Source organism: Bos javanicus, chromosome 2, assembly GCF_032452875.1.
Source record: "Bos javanicus breed banteng chromosome 2, ARS-OSU_banteng_1.0, whole genome shotgun sequence".
Lineage (NCBI taxonomy): Eukaryota > Metazoa > Chordata > Mammalia > Artiodactyla > Bovidae > Bos > Bos javanicus.
Genome location: NC_083869.1, coordinates 26,430,580 through 26,450,318, shown reverse-complemented (window position 1 = coordinate 26,450,318; position 19,739 = coordinate 26,430,580). Strand labels below are relative to the sequence as shown.

Genomic DNA, 19,739 nt, shown 5'->3' with positions numbered 1-19,739 from the left:
TCATGAGCAGATTTGTACTTTAGAAGGATGTATGCAAGATGCATCATGGAGACCAGTTAAAATTTATTTAAGAACTCTCTCCCCCACAACAGATCACATAGGCTTGACTGTTACAGTGGGAATAAAGAGAGAGAGGCCAAAATCATGAATTATACAGGAGATAGATTTCATATAGTTTGGGAACTAATTCTGTGGTGTGAAGGAAAGGGTGTGATGTAAATAACTTTTAGCTTTCTGATTTGGTGACTAAACAGATGTAGAGTTTTTAAGCCAAGAGGAAGAGAAAGATTCATAGAGAAAATGAACATTTTTGACACATTGGTTTTATTTTATCTGAGGGACCTCAAATTGGAGATTTCTGGTTGTCAACTGAGTATTTGTATCTGGCATTCAGGCAAGAGACCCAACTTGAAGAATCATTGAATATACTGATTAAGTTCACTCAGGGAGAATAGTTTTAATAAGAGAAAAGCTTTAAGAATTGAACCTTGAGGAATTTAAATATTGAAGGGGCAGACGAAGGGGAAAAAAAAGTCTTAAAAGGAGGCTTAAACCAAATGGTTAAAGAGACAGGAGAGAAACCAAAAGAGAGTGGCATTAGGAGGGAAGAGGGAAATAGGCATTTGAAGAAGGCAGATGTTAAGGTTAGATGTCACAGAGAAATCCAATACCATGTAGAACAGGTAAAATAATCAGTAGCAGTATACTTTATTATATTTTATGAGGTAGAGAAAGGCTAATTCACAGTTTTTCTCTTTTATTACAAGTATAATTATTTGGAAGCTAAAACTATCTTCCAGATTTAAAGATATTGCCTCGGGGTTATCAAGTCAGGTGTTTCTTTATATCACAGAAATACAAAGCCCACATAGGTATAACAATATGAAATGATTGAGAGGTTTATGTAGATTTGTTTAGGTATGTTTCTGCTTCTTTAAAATTAATTATATTTTGTCTTTTTTTTTTTTTAAGAGTTCTTGTCTCTTGGCAGTATCAATTGGCTGGGAAGGAGGTGTTTATGTACAAACCTGTGGCCACACATTACATATCGATTGCCATAAATCTTATATGGAATCATTACGGGTAAGTTGATTGAAACATGTTAAATAAAGATGTTTGTGTCTTTCAAGGTATTAAATATTTTTTTACAGCGTATACATCCTAATTCATCTTGGGTGATTATGATTGCCATTTGAACTATTCAGCTTCACAGTTCCTTGACCTCTTCAACTTTAGGGATTTCATTTTTTTACTTCACATTGGCAACTGACTTCCATAACTGTAATTTTAGATTTTGCTACTTTAGCTCTAAAGTAGTAAGCTTTAATATCCTACCATACCATTATGGTATAACACTTGTCAAAGTCTCTATCTTTACTCTTATTGGTGTGTTTTGCTTCTGACCTCAACATCTCTAGTCCTTTGTTGTTCTGTTGCTAAGCTGTGTCCAACTCTTTGCGACCCCATGTACTGCAGCCTACCTAGTCCTTCCCTGTCCTTCACTATCTCCTGGAGTTTGTCCTTCTCTCCTTCCCTGTCCTTCACTGTCTCCCGGAGTTTGTCCTTCTCTCCTTCCCTGTCCTTCACTATCTCCCAGAGTTTGCTCAGATTCATGTCCACTGAGTTGGTGATACTATTTAACCACCTCATCCTCTGCTGCCCTCTTCTTTATGCTTTCAGTCTTTCCCAGCATCAGGGTCTTTTCCAGTGAGGGGGTCTCTTCACATCAGATGGCCAAAATACTGGAGCTTCAGCTTCAGCATCAGTCCTTCCCATGAATATTCAGAGTTGATTTCCTTTAGGATTGACTTGGTTTGATCTCTTTGCAGTCCAAGGGACTCGCAAGAGTCTTCTCCAGTACCACAATTTGAAAGCATCTATTCTTTCCGCCCCTTGCATTTGCCTAGTACACTAGCGCTTTCCTCACCTCATTTTCTTGTACTATGTCCATTGTGCTCTTAATACTAGTCATTTAATCCACCTCCTTTGACTTCATACCCAGGTAGCTGGCACTGTTAGAAAAATTGTAAAACTAAGCAGACTAGTACATATACACATCTGTGATTTCTTAAAATAGTGGCTCAGTTAGGGTCATGGACTGTGGATATTACTAATCAACTAATTTACCTGTCTTTGATCAGTTCCCTCTCCTAGTCTCCTTAGCAACTATTCCAAATCTTTGCCTCCTCTATCCCAGACTCTTTGCCTAAATCCCAGGATGCCTTTCCCCTCATCAGAGTCTGTTTCTTCCTGACTTGAGAATTTTTTAAATGATAGCTCATGGTGTGTGGTAGGATAGGAAAGGCCATATAAACTGAGGGAAAAGGGAGGGACTAAAAGAGATAGGAGTTGACAGTCAAAATGTAAGGTGTTTGAATTTACTGTTTTCTGATATGGACAGTTGTTTGTCCTTACAAGATAAGGGTGTGTCATGGTAACAGGTGCTAGGATAGAGTAGAGGTCAGAGCCATTGGAGTTGCTGACGTCAAGTAGCTGATGAGGTCATTGAATTATGTAAGATTGGCTGTCTACATGCACATTGAAATTGTATAAGAGGATGGCAAAAGTTGGAGTGAGGAAGAACACGAATCTAGTTACTGAAGTCTTTGGATATTAAGGGCAATGAATGGCAGTAAAAAGGAAGGAAAAGGGGTGATTTCTTTAAATGACCTGAACCACACAGGGAATGCAAGAATAATGATCTTGAGCCAGCACTGGAGGTGAGAAGGGTACTGATGTTTGAGGGATGTGAGAAAATGAGCAGTGCCTTTTTGAGAGGTCTTCTGGGGGTGCTTTAGGAAGGAACCTAGTTTCAGTCAAGACTAGGATGAAGACCTAGCAGTTTAAAAAATTATAGCGACAGAAAAGCTTATCAAAGAATGTCCTTCAATTACTAGTACCTTGTCCCAAACCTTTTAGTACACTCTTCTTGTATATCTTTAAAACTCACCTCACAAGTCTCCTTCTCTGGGAAGCCTTGTTTGTTGGATTTATCACACTGTTGTTGTTTCTATTTGCTTTTACGTTGTCAGTACCTTAAATGAAGATGTCTCTTAACTCTTTTTGCAGTAACATGGTATAGCATTTGACACATGATAGCAGTTTAGTATGTGTTTCTAGAATTGGATTTAAGAAGACATAGTGTTAGATTTTTAAGGTCTTGAAGAAATGAATGTCACAAAGTAAAAAAGGTGGAATTCAGTTTTTTGGCCTAAGTATTTGAGATCCAAGATACAGTGAAATGAATAATACGTTAAACAGTTGGGAAACCTAAGTTCATTTGGACATTGTCATTAACTATCTTTGTGAAAGTCTTTCAGTTGTGTCCAATTCATTGCGACCCCGTGGACTATACAGTCATGGAATTCTCCAGGCCAGAATATTGGAGTGGGTAGCCTATCCCTTCTCCAGGTGTTCTTCCCGACCCAGGAATCAAACTGGGGTCTCTTGCATTGCAGGCAGATTCTTTTACCAGCTGAGCTACCAGGGAAGCCCAAATATCTTTGTAACCGTGGGCAAATAAATTCATTTTTTTCTTTTTTGTATCCTTTTTTCTCATTATTTTTGTCTTGTTAGTAATAATGTTTATATTGTAGCATTCATGCATTTACTTTAGTACCTTAAAAACATTTTAAGATTAAATCATTAGGTTAGTGGCAAAACAAGAGAGACTACTGGAAAAAAGAGTAAGATAGTGGTTAGAACTACAGGATAGCAATGGCCTAAAAGAGCAGAATAGATGAGGGTGGTATCAGTCAAAAGAAGGAAACAAATGTAGCAGCCTGGATTCCTTCCTTAAATTCTGGTTGGCTAGCATATGTTGTAATCTCTCATGAGCAAGAGTTTCCTCCAAGGCATATTTGCATTATGTATGTTTGTTTCAACTAATTTTTCTTCCCCCTCCTATCAGAAACATCTGAAGGATGCTGAATTAATTGCCCTTCTTATCACTTTTCTGAGTAGTCTAACTAAATCTTTTCCCTACCTGTTAAACCTAAATAAACCTAATGCATCAAGACCAGTCAGTTTTGTTCAACTGTTAGACACGTTAGAAGGTGTATCACATTTTTTTTTAGACTTGAGTCAGTTCAGTCTCTCAGTCGTATCCAACTCTTTGCAACCCCATGGATTGCAGCACACCTGGCTTCCCTGTCCATCACCAACTCCTGAAGCCTGCTCAAGCTCATGTCTATCAAGTCGGTGATGCCATCCAACCATCTCATCCTCTGTGGTCCCCTTCTCCTCCCAACTTCAGTCTTTCCCAGCATCAGGGTCTTTTCTAATGAGTCAGTTCTTTGCATCAGGTGGCCCAAGTTCTGGAGGTTCAGCTTCAGCATCAGTCCTTCCAATGAATATTCAGGACTGATTTCCTTTAGGATTGACTGGTTTGATCTCCTTGCAGTTCAAGGGACTCTCAAGAGTCTTCTTCAACACCACATTTCAAAAGCATCAATTTTTTGGCACTCAGTCTTCTTTATGGTCCAACTCTCACATCCATAAATGACTGCTGGGAAAACCATAGGTTTGACTAGATGGACCTTTGTTGGCAAAGTAATATCTCTGCTTTTTAATATGCTGTCTAGGTTGATCATAGCTTTTCTTCAAAGGAGCAGGCGTCTTTTAATTTCATGGCTGCGGTCACCATCTGCAGTGATTTTGCAGCCCAAAAAATAAAGTCTGTCACTGTTTCCATTATTTCCCCATCTATTTGCCATGAAGTGATAGGACCAGATTCCATGATCTTCGTTTTCTGAATGTTGAGCTTTACGCCAACTTTTTCACTCTCCTCTTTCACTTTCATCAAGAGGCTCTTTAGTTCTTCTTCACTTTCTGCAATAAGGGTGGTGTCGTCTGCATATCTGAGGTTATTGATATTTCTCCTGGCAGTCTTGATTCCAGCTTGTGCTTCATCCAACCTGGCATTTTTAGGCTTCAGATCAGATCAGATCAGATCAGTTGCTCAGTCGTGTCCGATTCTTTGCGACCCCATGAATCGCAGCACGCCAGGCCTCCCTGTCCATCACCAACTCCCGGAGTTCACTCAGACTCACGTCCATCGAGTCAGTGATGCCATCCAGCCATCTCATCCTCTGTCTTCCCCTTCTCCTCATGCCCCCAATCCCTCCCAGCATCAGAGTCTTTTCCAGTGAGTCAACTCTTCGCATGAGGTGGCCAAAGTACTGGAGTTTCAGCTTTAGCATCATTCCTTCCAAAGAACACCCAGGGCTGATCTCCTTCAGAATGGACTGGTTGGATCTCCTTGCAGTCCAAGGGACTCTGAAGAGTCTTCTCCAACACCACAGTTCAAAAGCATCAATTGTTCAGCGCTCAGCCTTCTTCACAACCCAACTCTCACATCCATACATGACCACAGGAAAAACCATAGCCTTGACTAGACGGACCTTTGTTGGCAAAGTAATGTCCCTGCTTTTGAATATGCTATCTAGGTTGGTCATAACTTTCCTTCCAAGGAGTAAGCGTCTTTTAATTTCATGGCTGCAGTCACCATCTGTAGTGATTTTGGAGCCCAGAAAAATAAAGTCTGACACTGTTTCCCCATCTATTTGCCATGAAGTGATAGGACCGGATGCCATGATCTTCGTTTTCTGAATGTTGAGCTTTAAGCCAACTTTTTCACTCTCCACTTTCACTTTCATCAAGAGGCTTTTTAGTTCCTCTTCACTTTCTGCCATAAGGGTGGTGTCATCTGCATATCTGAGGTTATTGAGATTTCTCCCGGCAATCTTGATTCCACCTTGTGCTTCTTCCAGTCCAGCGTTTTTCATGATGTACTCTGCATGTAAGTTAAATAAACAGGGTGACAATATACAGCCTTGACGTACTCCTTTTCCTATTTGGAACCAGTCTGTTGTTCCATGTTCAGTTCTAACTGTTACTTCCTGACCTGCATGCAGATTTCTCAAGAAGGGGATCAGGTGGTCTGGTATTCCCATCTCTTTCAGAATTTTCCACAGTTTATTGTGATCCACACAGTCACAAGCTTTGGCATAGTCAATAAAGCAGAAATAGATGCTTTTTGGAACTCTCTTGCTTTTTCCATGATCCAGCAAATGTTGACAATTTGATCTCTGGTTCCTCTGCCTTTTCTAAAACCAGCTTGAACATCAGGAAGTTCATGGTTCACGTATTGCTGAAGCCTGGCTTGGAGAATTTTGAGCATCACTTTACTAGTGTGTGGGATGAGTGCAATTGTGTGGTAGTTTGACCATTCTCTGGCATTGCCTTTCTTTGGGATTGGGATGAAAACTGACCTTTTCCAGTCTTGTGGCCACTGCTGAGTTTTCCAAATTTGCTGGCATATTGAGTGCAGCACTTTCACAGCATCATCTTTCAGGATTTGGAATAGCTCAACTGGAATTCCATCACCTCCACTAGCTTTGTTTGTAGTGATGCTTTCCAAGGCCCACTTGACTTCACATTCCAGGATATCTGGCTCTAGGTCAGTGATCACACCATCGTGATTATCTGGGTCATGATGATCTTTTTTGTACAGTTCTTCTGTGTATTCTTGCCACCTCTTCTTAATATCTTCTGCTTCTGTTAGGTCCATACCATTTCTGTCCTTTGTCGAGCCCATCTTTGCATGAAATGTTCCTTTGGTATCTCTGATTTTTTTTGAAGAGATCCCTAGTCTTTCCCATTCTGTTGTTTTCCTCTATTTCTTTGCATTGATCGCTGAAGAAGGCTTTCTTATCTCTTCTTGATTTTCTTTGGAACTCTGCATTCAGATGTTTATATCTTTCCTTTTCTCCTTTGCTTTTTGCTTCTCTTCTTTTCACAGCTATTTGTAAGGCCTCCCCAGACAGCCATTTTGCTTTTTTGCATTTCTTTTCCATGGGAATGGTCTTGATCCCTGTCTTCCTGTACAATGTCACGAACCTCACTCTATAGTTCAAAAGGCACTCTTATCTATCAGATCTAGGCCCTTAAATCTATTTCTCACTTCCACTGTATAATCATAAGGGATTTGATTTATATCATACCTGAATGGTCTAGTGGTTTTCCCTACTTTCTTCAATGTAAGTCTGAATTTGGCAATAAGGAGTTCATGGTATGAGCCACAGTCAGCTCCTGGTCTTGTTTTTGCTGACTGTATAGAGCTTCTCTATCTTTGGCTGCAAAGAATATAATCAGTCTGATTTCGGTGTTGACCATCTGGTGATGTCCATGTGTAGAGTCTTCTCTCGTGTTGTTGGAAGAGGGTGTTTGTTATGACAAGTGCATTTTCTTGGCAAAACTATTAGTCTTTGCCCTGCTTCATTCCGTACTCCAAGGCCAAATTTGCGTGTTACTCCAGGTGTCCCACTCCAGTACTCTTGCCTGGAAAATCCCATGGACGGGGGAACTGGTGGGCTGTGGTCCATGGGGTCGCTAAGAGTCGGACACGACTGAGCGACTTCACTTTCACTTTTCACTTTCATGCATTGGAGAAGGAAATGGCAACCCACTCCAGTGTTCTTGCCTGGAGAATCCCAGGGAAGGAGGAGCCTGGTGGACTGCCGTCTATGGGGTCGCACAGAGTCGGACACGACTGAAGCGACTTAGCAGCAGCAGCAGCAGCCAGGTGTTTCTTGACTTCCTACTTTTGCATTCCAGTCCCCTATAATGAAAAGGACATCTTTTTGGGGTGTTAGTTCTAAAAGGTCTTGTAGGTCTTCATAGAACTGTTCAACTTCAGCTTCTTCAGCGTTACTGGTTGGGGCATAGACTTGGATTACTGTGGTATTGAATGATTTGCCATGGAAACGAACAGAGATCATTCTGTCGTTTTTGAGATTGCATCCAAGTACTGCATTTCGGACTCTTTTGTTGGCCATAGTGGCCACTCCATTTCTTCTGAGGGATTCCTGCCCGCAGTAGTAGATATAATGGTCATCTGAGTTAATTCACCCATTCCAGTCCATTTCAGTTCGCTGATTCCTAGAATATCGACATTCACTCTTGCCATCTCTTGTTTGACCACTTCCAATTTGCCTTGATTCATGGACCTGACATTCCAGGTTCCTATGCAATATTGCTCTTTACAGCATCAGACCTTGCTTCTATCACCAGTCACATCCACAGCTGGGTATTGTTTTTGCTTTGGCTCCATCCCTTCATTCTTTCTGGAGGTATTTCTGCACTGATCTCCAGTAGCATATTGGGCACCTACTGACCTGGGGAGTTTCTCTTTCAGTATCCTATCATTTTGCCTTTTCATACTGTTCATGGGGTTCTCAAGGCAAGAATACTGAAGTGGTTTGCCATTCCCTTCTCCAGTGGACCACATTCTGTCAGATCTCTCCACCATGACCTGCCCGTCTTGGGTTGCCCCACGGGCATGGCTTAGTTTCATTGAGTTAGACAAGGCTGTGGTCCTAGTGTGATTAGATTGACTAGTTTTCTGTGAGTATGGTTTCAGTGTGTCTGCCCTCTGATGCCCTCTTGCAACACCTACCATCTTACTTGGGTTTCTCTTACCTTGGGCGTGGGGTATCTCTTCACGGCTGCTCCAGCAAAGCTCAGCCATTGCTCCTTACCTTGGACCAGGGGTATCTCCTCAGTGCCGCCCTTCCTGAACTTCAATGTGGGATAGCTCCTCTTTTTTTTTTTTTTTCTTTTTGGGCTTATATACTCTCAGAAGCTTGTCTGTTCTGCTCCAGTGACATGAGCACTGGGCTAATCTTTCCAATAGTCACTTATAGATGATGAAAACAGGGCATGGTGTAAGTGGAAGGTGATTCACTCTAATGTGACCTGCTTTTGAGTTATCCTTTATCTTAAATTCACATTTCACATTGATTGGATCATTATTTGAATGTTTCCTCCTGAGAGAAAAGTAGGATACTTGAGCAGTTCATTGGTGATGGCAAGTGTTGCGTGATTGCTATGACTGTAAAGAAATGATTTGATAAGCTCAAGAGTTAAGTGACTTTGTTTTTATGACATGCAGTAGAGATCTTTTTTGTATGGTTTATTTATTTACTCTAAAATGTAGAGATGTTAATTTTGTTTTCTGTAAAAGTATGCATCATATAACTGTATGTTTGTTTCATCTTTTAGAATGACCAGGTTCTTCAGGGCTTCTCAGTGGACAAAGGAGAATTCACATGTCCTCTCTGTAGGCAGTTTGCTAACAGTGTTCTTCCTTGTTATCCTGGAAGCAATGTTGAAAACCACCTTTGGCAGCGTCCTAGTAACAAAAGCATACAAGATCTCATAAAGGAAGTGGAGGAGCTGCAAGGACGTCCGGGAGCTTTCCCAGTAAGCATCAGTGTAAGGCAGAAATATCCTGCTTAACTTAGCTCTGCTTTTCAGCTGTAATTTTTGTTCCATTTCTGTTACTCTGGACCTTCATACATTTAGTAGAAATTGCTTTTAGAGTGTTTCTTTTCCGTTGGTGGTTATTAAAAACAAAAATCCGAGTAATAGAACAAATTATTGCTAAAGGCTATACTTTTCCTTAATATCAGTTGTTATAATTTTAGTATATGCCTTCCAAATCATGAAATTCTATAAGCTTAGATATGGTTATGTTGAAATATTTAAAAATGAAATTAAACGTTATCTATATCTTGCAATGTAAAGCACAGTCTAATCTTTTAAAAATATGTCCATTAGGTATATTAGAATTAAGGTGATATATTTATACACACACACACACACTTTGTAAGTATGGATTTACACACATATTTCTGTGCATTAGAGAGGTCAAATATTGTGTATATGATCGAAGCATCTACCATAAGTCAGTTTTACTGTGAAATTTGATATGAGTGAGCCCATCTTTTATCTCTTTCAGTAGGATTTATTTTTTTGATTTATATTCTTGACTATTTCATTTTTATCACAGATTTATGTTGTGATACCTGAGAGAAGTGAGAGGTATGCACAGTAAATGCAGTAAATTTGTGAAACCTGTGCATATCTGACTTTTTAAACAAATTCATATTTCAAAGCTACTCCCTTTTCTCAATTGAAGACTAAGATTTGCGTCTCTGTGGTTTTTTCTTTTGCAAATCCAAATTTTTATGTGTTTAAAATATGCTTAAAGTAAGGCACATTAGTATTAGTCCTGAAAAAAATGTGCTTAAATGAAAGATTTTTTATAAGCATGGAAACTTCTATGGTTCAGTTCAGTTGCTCAGTCATGTCCGACTCTTTGCAACCCCATGGACTGCAGCACACCAGGCCTCCTGTCCTTCACCAACTCCCAGAGTTTACTCAAACTTATGTCCATTGAGTTGGTTATGCTATCCAATCATCTCATCTTCTGTTGTCCCCTTCTCCTCCCACCTTCAGTCTTTCCCAGCATCAGCGTCTTTTCAAGTGAGTCAGTTCTTCACATCAGGTGGCCAAAGGATTGGAATTTCAGCATCAGTCCTTCCAATGAATATTCAGGACTGATTTCCTTTAGGATGTGTTGGTTGAATCTCCTTGCAGTCCAAGGGACTCTCAAGAGTCTTCTCCAACACCACAGTTCAAAAGCATCAATTCTTTGGCGCTCAGCTTTCTTTATAGTCAACTCTCATATCCATACATGACTACTGGAAAAACCATAGCCTTGACTAGATGGACCTTTGTTGGCAAAGTAATGTCTCTGCTTTTTATTAAGCTAGCTAATTGGTCATAACTTTTCTCTCAAAGAGTAAGCATCTTTTAATTTCATGGGTGTGGTCACCATCTGCAGTGATTTTGGAGCCCCCCAAAATAAAGTCAGTCACTGTTTCCCCATCTGTTTGCCATGAAGTGATGGGACCAGATGCCATGATCTTAGTTTTCTGAATGTTGAGCTTTAAGCCAACTTTTTCACTCTCCTCTTTCACTTTCATCAAGAGGCTCTTTAAAATGTCTCTAAGATAAGAGAAAATATTTCTTGATCTGTTTTATTTTGGTATACTAAATATATTTTTAGCTGATAGCCTATATTTATCTGTTTTGATTTTTAAACCTTAATTTCATAGTGTGCTTAAACGATAAACACTGTAGTGTTAGACTATTATTAGAGAAAATGAATATACATAAACTTTTTATATATGTTTGTGTTTTTTTTACAGTCAGAAACCAACTTAAGTAAAGAAATGGAATCTGTAATGAAAGATATAAAAAATACCACTCAGAAGAAATACAGAGATTATAGCAAGACTCCAGGCTCACCAGATAATGATTTTCTCTTTATGTATTCTGTTGCTAGGTAGGTATATATAGTATATACTTTTATATTTACTTAGTAATAATAGTTGATTTTATTGTTTTGTCATTCATATTTATATGAAGAAAGATTGCATATTTTTAATGTGGTTGGCATTATGACTAGTTTTAGAACCTCCGAGGAAGTCTATAAAAGTACAGTTTTCATTTCCTTAGGTGTTTTTATTTTAATAATATATTGGTTTAAGTGTTATTAATCATCATAGGGTATGTGAGGAAAAGTATATTATTCACATCTGGGGACAGATACATACCTCAAAGCATGTGACTATTATATATGAAATATGTTGTTAAGAAATCACTGTTCAAGTCCTGTCAAAAAGCAATAATACTAATAACTGAAGAATTATAATATGTTAAGTATTTTTAATTTCTAAAAAAAGAAGTAAGAACAGTAAGAAAAACTTATTTGGTTTGTTTTAAGCTTGTGAAAGATCTAGTAATATTCTGAAAGACTATAGGTTGTTTAGAAAGTCAGATAAAGGAGAAGAAACTCTTGTTTCCTGATCTCTTGATCAGGCATGTTTTAAACCTTTATGAGTAGCTACCAGAGACTCAAGGAAATGGAGGCAAATACTTATCTTTCAGATTAGGTAGAAATAGTCTAATTGACTGAGTAGGTGTTCAGTACCTAAAAAGTAATTCTAAATAGGAACTTTAGAAAACTTAGTTGAATGAAAATAGAGACACATTAAAAAAAAAAAAATAGGAGAGCTGCAAGTACAGTTAAGAACTTGTAAGCATATTCTGCTGGATCTGATATCGTCGACCCTTGAATATCTCTAGAAGCATACTTGGTATTTTGCCGAAGTAATATTGTAATAGGTAAATTTAGAGAAGTAATATGACTTGAGTCATGCAACAAATTAGTGGTAGAGTAGGACTAGAACTCAGGGATAGCGTTCTTTGTTCAGCTTCTATAAGTCATATATACATGCTGTTCATCATGGCCATTCTCTGCTCCACTCCTGAGTAGAGGGTAAGGAAAGAGTGAATGGTCTCTGTACTCTTTTGAACCTAGGAAAAATGGAACCAGATTTAAGAAAATTGCAACGAGTTAGACCTCAAGATAAGAAAACAAAAATAAGAAAATTTTTGGTCTAAGAATGCAAATATTGGACAGAGATTGATATAAAGGGATCTGATGGTTGGGAAAGTAACTTTCTAGTCTGCCATTCTTAAGCTGTTGTTGATATTTATCCTGAATGCTTTCAGGAGAGATATAACAATTAATCTAACATTTTGTCTCTGAAGGGTTACCAATTGCATACTTGCAGTAAAGTATACTTTATGTGAAAACTAAATTGAATGTAATTTAATTTTGCCTGTTTCAAGGTTTTATAAAACTTCTGTATGATATTGTGGTAATAATGTTGTAGAAGACTGGGATGGATGTAGACTTTATGCTCTCTCTATATCTATATATGTATACATATAAACATACACACACATTTATGTTACTTGTATATTCATGCCTTTGATTTTATTAGGACTGATCTTAAAAGAAAATCCTGGTTCAGTGGGAATGATCTGTATGTGGAATTTTGCCATATTATGATAAATCAAATAATTTGATTTAAATTAATTTGGTAGAAATTTTGGAATTCCTATTTCTTGGTTTTAAATATATAAAGTATTTATAGAATATATTTATATAATTTGTAATAGAAATATTTAGAAAGCTTACTGTGATAATGGGAGACTTTTGGAATCAACATATTTTTGTTTTTCTTTTTTATATAGAAGCAGGGACAGATAGCAAATGTTTCCTAAGGCTGCATGTAGAGAAATGTAGAAAATATACTCTCCTATCTTCCCTTCCTTCTCTGATCCTTAGTGATAAACTCTAAAGCAACAATATAGTGATTCCAAAAGTGAAAGTATATAACCTTTAAAAACTTTATCCTTTGGTTAAAATTACCCAGGCCGTTGTAGTGTTCTTACAGTGAGATTGCATGCCTTCTCTAAGTTTTACTTAATCATTAAAAAGAAACACATAAAACGAAGTGACTGAAAAATTAACAAATACATGAAGGAACAAAGCATGTTGTATTCTATTTGAATAAGATGTAACTTTTTCAAGGTAGTAAACCAGATCTTTACAGTTATCTTCTGCCTACTGTATAATCTTGGTTCATTAAATACTTATGATTATAGATTATGATCATTTTTATGCGTAAAAGGTAAGCATTGAAATATTTAGCAGATTTAAAATAGTTTAAAAAATGTTTAGAAATAAAATTAATTTCAGTTATTTAACTTTTGAATTAAATGTTGTGATTCTTAAATGTATAGTCATTCTATAGTGTCTGCTACTGCTGCTGCTGCTAAATCGCTTCAGTCGTGTCCGACTCTGTGCGACCCCATAGACGGCAGCCCACCAGGCTCCCCCATCCCTGTGATTCTCCAGGCAAGAACACTGGAGTGGGTTGCCATTTCCTTCTCCAATGCATGAAAGTGAAAAGTGAAAGTGAAGTCGCTCAGTCGTATCCGACTCTTAGCGACCCCATGGACTGCAGCCCACCAGGCTCCTCCGTCCATGGGATTTTCCAGGCAAGAGTACTGGAGTGGGGTGCCATTGCCTTCTCCTCTATAGTGTCTAGTGTGAATGTATTTGTTTTTGACATTTGTAATTTGAATGAGATACAGCCCTAGTTTCCCAGAACTCAATTTCTTCTATCTATATAAGTAATTTTGTTTGCTCTTTGGGGAGCTTAAAGTTTTTGATGTTTAGAAACAAAATATTTCTAGTAGGTAACTAGCATGTAAAGCTTTTTCTTTTAATAATTGTTTTCAAGCTTTTTTTTTTTTGGTAGGACAATATGTTTCTCTTTGTTTTAAATTTTATTTGTATGGTAAAGCTGTGGAGGATTTTCTGAGGGCAGCAGAGAAGAAATTGTTGGAATGGTCTCTTTTTGTCACATTGAAATTAGTCAAAATTACTGTATTCAAATTTTAATGTATTTCTAAGAAGCATTTTGTTGCAGTTATCAGTCATTCAGATGGATTATGGAAAGTTAATTTTGGGGAACAAAGCTTTCTCCATTTCAATGTCAATTTATTATTTCATTATTGAAATAATGAATCACACTAATTCGAGTAATTGATTTTTCTAAAGATTTTGGACCCAAAGTTATATTTAGCTTAGAATTATTAGTGAGTAGTACTTAGCCTGTATATAGTGAGAAACATGGAAAGAAGGTGATATATGAGTAATTGAATGTAGATGGAGAGGTATCTATAAGATCTGAGTGGATGAACTGTTCAGTAGAGTGAATGCACCTTGCTTTATACATTGGTTGTGTTGTAAGTTTAAACTTTATAAACTAATTATATTTGAAATAAAAAGAATGATTACTAAAACCCAAATTGTGAATGCTTTTTATTTTTAATTAGTTTGTTTTTAATTGGAAGTATTTAAAAATTTTTATTTTTCTTGGAGTATAGTTGCTTTACAGTGTTGTTAGTTTCTGCTATGTAGCAAAGTGAATCAGCTATATGTTTACATATAAATCCTTTTAAAACAAAAGGAAGGATCAACAAGATAGAGAATAAATTACAGAGACTAGAGAATATTATCATTGGTTACATATCAAAACAAAGTGAGGGTCAGTTCCTGGGAATTTTTTGAACACTTTCCTAGGTACCATCAGGGATTTAGAAGCTGTATTTGAAATGGCTCCTGCTCTCCAGGAATTTACAGTTTAGTTGGAGAGACAACTGTTTAAAATGGAATATATTTTGTTTAAAAATATATATCATATTGAGAAAGTGCTACAAAACTTCAAAAGGGAAGATGAGCTGACTGAAATATAAAGTATGTAGAAATGCTTCCTTCCTGTTCCAAGAAAAGGGAGTAGTTCTCCCTAACTCCTGCATAAGTTAGAGCTTGAGCTGAGTATTTGATAATATAGGCCATGCCATGGTATGGATGAAGATGTTTTCTTCTCTGAGAAACGAAATTACCTGGTCAACTAGTAGGGGCAGGCCCAGGCCTTGAACCCACATTATATGAGTATGTATTTCAGTGTCCCTCTGTGTGTATGTGTTCATACACACATTTATTTTTCAAATTATAGCTCCAAAAATATGTTAGTGCCAAAAACGGGGTAAAAGGGAAAGCATACTTGGAGAAGCAAAAAAAACTGGAGCATAGTTGGAGTTTTTGTATGGGTATGTCTAGGTGGCCACCATGATAGGCTTTAAGCAGTCTTTCTCATTTTTCTTTTAAATACAGAGATTTTCTCTTTTTTTTTTTTTCTCCCTTCCAAACTAATTTGAATGTGTTTGTGTTAGGAAATATAGAAAGTTGTGTCTGCTTCTCTCCAGGAGCAAAAAGGCTTGAAAAACTTCTGCATCCAATACATCTTTATTTTTATATCATCCATTCAGGATGGCAGAAACAGAATACTATTTTGATTTTCAGCAGTGAGGGAAGGGCAGACGTGGGGCATGTGACACATTTGTGTATTCTTTTGTCTAGCAAGACTTAAGGGGCCAATTTTGTTATAAATTAGATAAGGAAAAGCTGATTGCTAGGACTTCTGACATAGTGATTTTTTAAAATTCTACATACTATTCTAACACTTTGGATAGGTATTTTTTGTTTTTTAACTCAGAAGAAATGTTGTACAGGAGATCTTACAACCATAATCTGAAGTTAACTAATTACATTTGGCAGTTTTCTTTCAAGTATCCTTTAAAAATAAAATTTCTGGTAACATGTTTATCATCCTTTAAAATATCTTATTTGATGATAGAATAAATAGACTTGTTCTTGTACTTATTTTTTAATGAATACTTTTGCAAATTATGCTGAAATAAAAGTTGACATTCTGGTTCTGACTTTCATTTGTAAGAATTAATTGTGTTTCTGGTTAGCTCTGTTAAAAGTACTAACTAGGAAATCTTAGTTTTTATAAGAGAATATAGCCATTAATTTTTTTCTACAGATTAGGCAACTGAAGATTTGTGAAAACAAAATGTATTGATCTCATTTATATTCCCTTGATGAAGGAACACATGCTGGTCTCCGCTCGCTTTCTGTCCACTAATATGAAATCCTTGTCCCTGCTTCCTTGCTGGTAGGTTTTTAGAAGTTCAGTGAGCAATGCAAATCGCCTGAAGGGTGGAAAATTCCCTTGTCACACAGATGCCCTTATCAGCAGCAACCAGATGGAGCTCTGAGCAGGAACATTATCAATGTTAAATTGCTTTTTCTCCCCCCTGAGTAGAAAGGATTAAAGCATTTCTTTAGAAATGGGTGGCAAATATACAGATTTAGAAATATTAATATTTTTAACAGTTTGCATTTATAAGTTAATACATGAAAATAATGTTTCAAAACACGCTATGTTCAAGATACAGCCAACCATCTCAAAGTGTTTTGTTTTAAATAAAACAGGGTACTGTTCTTTCCTGAATTCACTTGTAAAGAGTAAGCTTGAAATGTTGCCTTTTTTTTTTTTTTTTTAAGATAAAGGATATCTCACTATTAGTGTCATATACATATCTTGGATATAAACTTGGTTTATTCAGTTTTAGTTGTGGCAAGTAAAGGTGTGTTTAAGTTTGTTAATAATGTAGAAGTAAAAATACACACAATCACTCAATTTTCATTTATTATCAAAATTAATTGGCTATTTTACTGTTACTGCTTTTGAGTAAATCTTTAGATTCTGCATCAGTTTGATTTTTGAAATGTCAATCTACTAATTATTGGTATTCTTTAAGCTAATAGTTGCTAAATATATTGTAATTCCAGATCTATATGAACAATACTATTGTTTAGCAGTGTCAGTAGTTATATATTTTAATAAAACTATAATTTTAGAAGTCTATAAAAGAAACTGCTGTTAATTATATGTGTTGTTCATATCCACTTTGATGTTAGTGATTTTGTTTCTTAATATTGGTTTCTATATGCCATCTAAGCTCCAATGAGTGATAACCATTTCTCTGATAGAAAAAATTGGTATGCCCTTGTGTTTTATATGCCAGTAACCACCTAATCAGAGGCTGACAGAGTACAGATTCTTCAGATTCATATGCAGGTTTTTGAAATGTGTTGCAGTTTTTTTCCTTAAGGCATAGTTTTTAGTATTTGCCAGCAGCTGGGATTTTGCAACAATTACACTCTGACGTGTGCAGTTTTGCAGGTATAAATATGAACATATGAGTAAGGGTAGATAAATTGTTCCCCTTTTTTATTTCTAAGAATCAGATAAAATATGATTGTTACTGATATTGCATAAACCATAATTTTGCAAATAAAGTTGAAGAACTTTATTTAGGTTAATTCAGACATGTCAATAAGACAAAAGTATTGCTTTAACCTAATGACCGAGATGCATTTTAATGCTTTGCTTACAGAACCAACTTGGAACTTGAATTAATTCATCGAGGAGGGAATTTATGTTCAGGTGGTGCAAGTACAGCTGGTAAAAGGTCGTGTTTAAGTAAGTATTAAGCAGTGCTAACTTTAAAAAAAATTCTAATTATGTCATGAAAGCACATGCAGGCAAAGTGGTCTTTTAGTGTATTTTCAGATTCTTTTTATGTTTTGTATAATCACTTTTAATAGTGATTCTATGCTTTAAATCATTAATCTTGTACTTAGAAGAATCATGAATATTTAGTTCTTTATATACTGTGATTACTCAGTAAGTAAATGTAATTAATCAGAATTACATTGGTTCAAAATTAAAAATACATTATTCTCAACTATAAATTGTCCTCAAACTTAAATTCTTTTAAAGAATTTTTATGTTGTGTGGACTTAAGAAAAACTTTTTATAGACAATTTGTGTCGCCTATGGATTGTAGCTGCTATTAATCAGTAAACAGATTTGTACTGTATTTTGATGTATACAAATATATTAAAATGGTAGATGTTTGCTCTTATTTATGAATATGTTAAAATACTAGTAATTATTTAAAAACCAATATAAGTTTTAAAAAATATGTATATTATTTTAGAAAGATACATATGTAATTTTGGAATTATTTCAAAGCAAAGTACTGATCAAAAATACCTTGCAATTTCTAATAAAAAGATACTAACTTGTGTGAAATTTAAACCAAGTTAATTTTGAAATTCTTACTAGTTGTATTAGATTTTTGTGTTATCACTTTGTACTTAGAAGTTTAAGGTTTTAAAAATTATTGTTTACTAAGTATTTAATCTTTATTAACCCCTTGACATAGGCACTTAAACACTACTTATACCCAGTGATTTAATATGTTTTATAGGGGAAGCTGTTGATAAATCTGAGTACTAGCTTCTAGTCTATTTGAATTTGTAGAAACTATAATTTCGCTTTCATTCTTTCTTGTTAATTTGTTGTTTGGTAGTGGTTGACTTAATAGTTCAGAAACTGTTATATTAGAAAGTGTTTAGTAAAGGAATTTTAGTTTTATGTTCAAAATCTACTTTTTTTCCCCTGAGGTACTTAAATTTATACAGAGGCTTGTAAATGGTGAATTTATCCAGAGTGCTAAAATTAGCACTACTAAAATTAGTAGTAAAATTACTACTAAAATTAGTAGTAAAAGTCTAACAGCATCCACTTCAGTAATCACTGTCCATTTTGTTTTGAATTATTAAGTTGATAGTTACTTCCAGGCTTCTGTTCTTTTTATTTTCTAATTTAGTGAATATGAAATTTCAATGTGACCGTATAGAAGCGGTCATGATGAAGCTTATCCTAAATACAAGTTAATACTGTTTTTAGTTTTCTTCTTTTCCTTATCAATTGTGTTAGCTTCCCTCCCAACTTTATTAAGATATGATTGACAAATAAAACAATTTATGTATTTAGGTTGTACAACATGATGGTTTTGATTTTAGTTTTCATATGACTTATTATTGTGCAGCTACTTATGCATTACTTATCCTATTTATTTGTAAAAGCAGCTCTGTGAATCATGTGTGCAGAAAGTTATATGTTCTATAAAATCACACTATATTGCAAGTATATAAACTTAATGTATTTATTATTTACTCAAGCCTTACTCATACCTAATTTAACACAAGAACATACTGATGGTATTTCATAGATTCCTATGAAATAGTAGATCAAATATCTCATTTTTTCTTCTTCTAGTAGTTCTCTAATGGTATTAGTAAATAAAAATTCTCATTTCTCTGGAGTCTGCTCATAAGTCGATATTTTCCTTTTCCCATTCATTAGTTTCTATCCCATTCATTAGTTTCCCTCTTAAATATATCATTTAAAAAAGTCTTGTCTTTTTTTCATAATATTCTGGTGAAAGAGAAAATGCTCTACTAATTAAGCAAATGATAAAGAAAGTTACACTTTTGGAATAATGTTCCATCACAAATTCCTGATGAAATTGAAGTTTAGTTTAGTCAAAAAAATATTTAATAAATGTTATGTGGAATGGTTTGTGTAATGCCTGATATATAATTGGGCTTCCCTGGTGACTCAGATGGTAAAGAATCTTGCCTGTAATATGAGAGACCGGGGTTCAATTCGTGGGTCAGGACAATCCCCTGGAGAAGGGAA

General features: G+C 35.9%; 1 protein-coding gene across 6 annotated transcripts in view; it reads left to right on the top strand.

The window, feature by feature from the left end:
- Positions 1-19,739, top strand: part of UBR3 (ubiquitin protein ligase E3 component n-recognin 3) — a 204,872-nt gene that overhangs the window by 144,102 nt on the left and 41,031 nt on the right. For 4 of the 6 annotated variants that reach the window (XM_061435648.1, XM_061435616.1, XM_061435633.1 and 1 more), the window contains 4 exons: positions 973-1,083; positions 9,064-9,276; positions 11,058-11,194; positions 17,584-17,669. In XM_061435648.1, the coding sequence (XP_061291632.1) occupies positions 973-1,083; positions 9,064-9,276; positions 11,058-11,194; positions 17,584-17,669 (547 nt within the window). The remainder of the gene's footprint in view (positions 1-972; positions 1,084-9,063; positions 9,277-11,057; positions 11,195-17,583; positions 17,670-19,739) is intronic. The other 2 variants (XM_061435641.1, XM_061435624.1) reach the window with 1 other exon arrangement.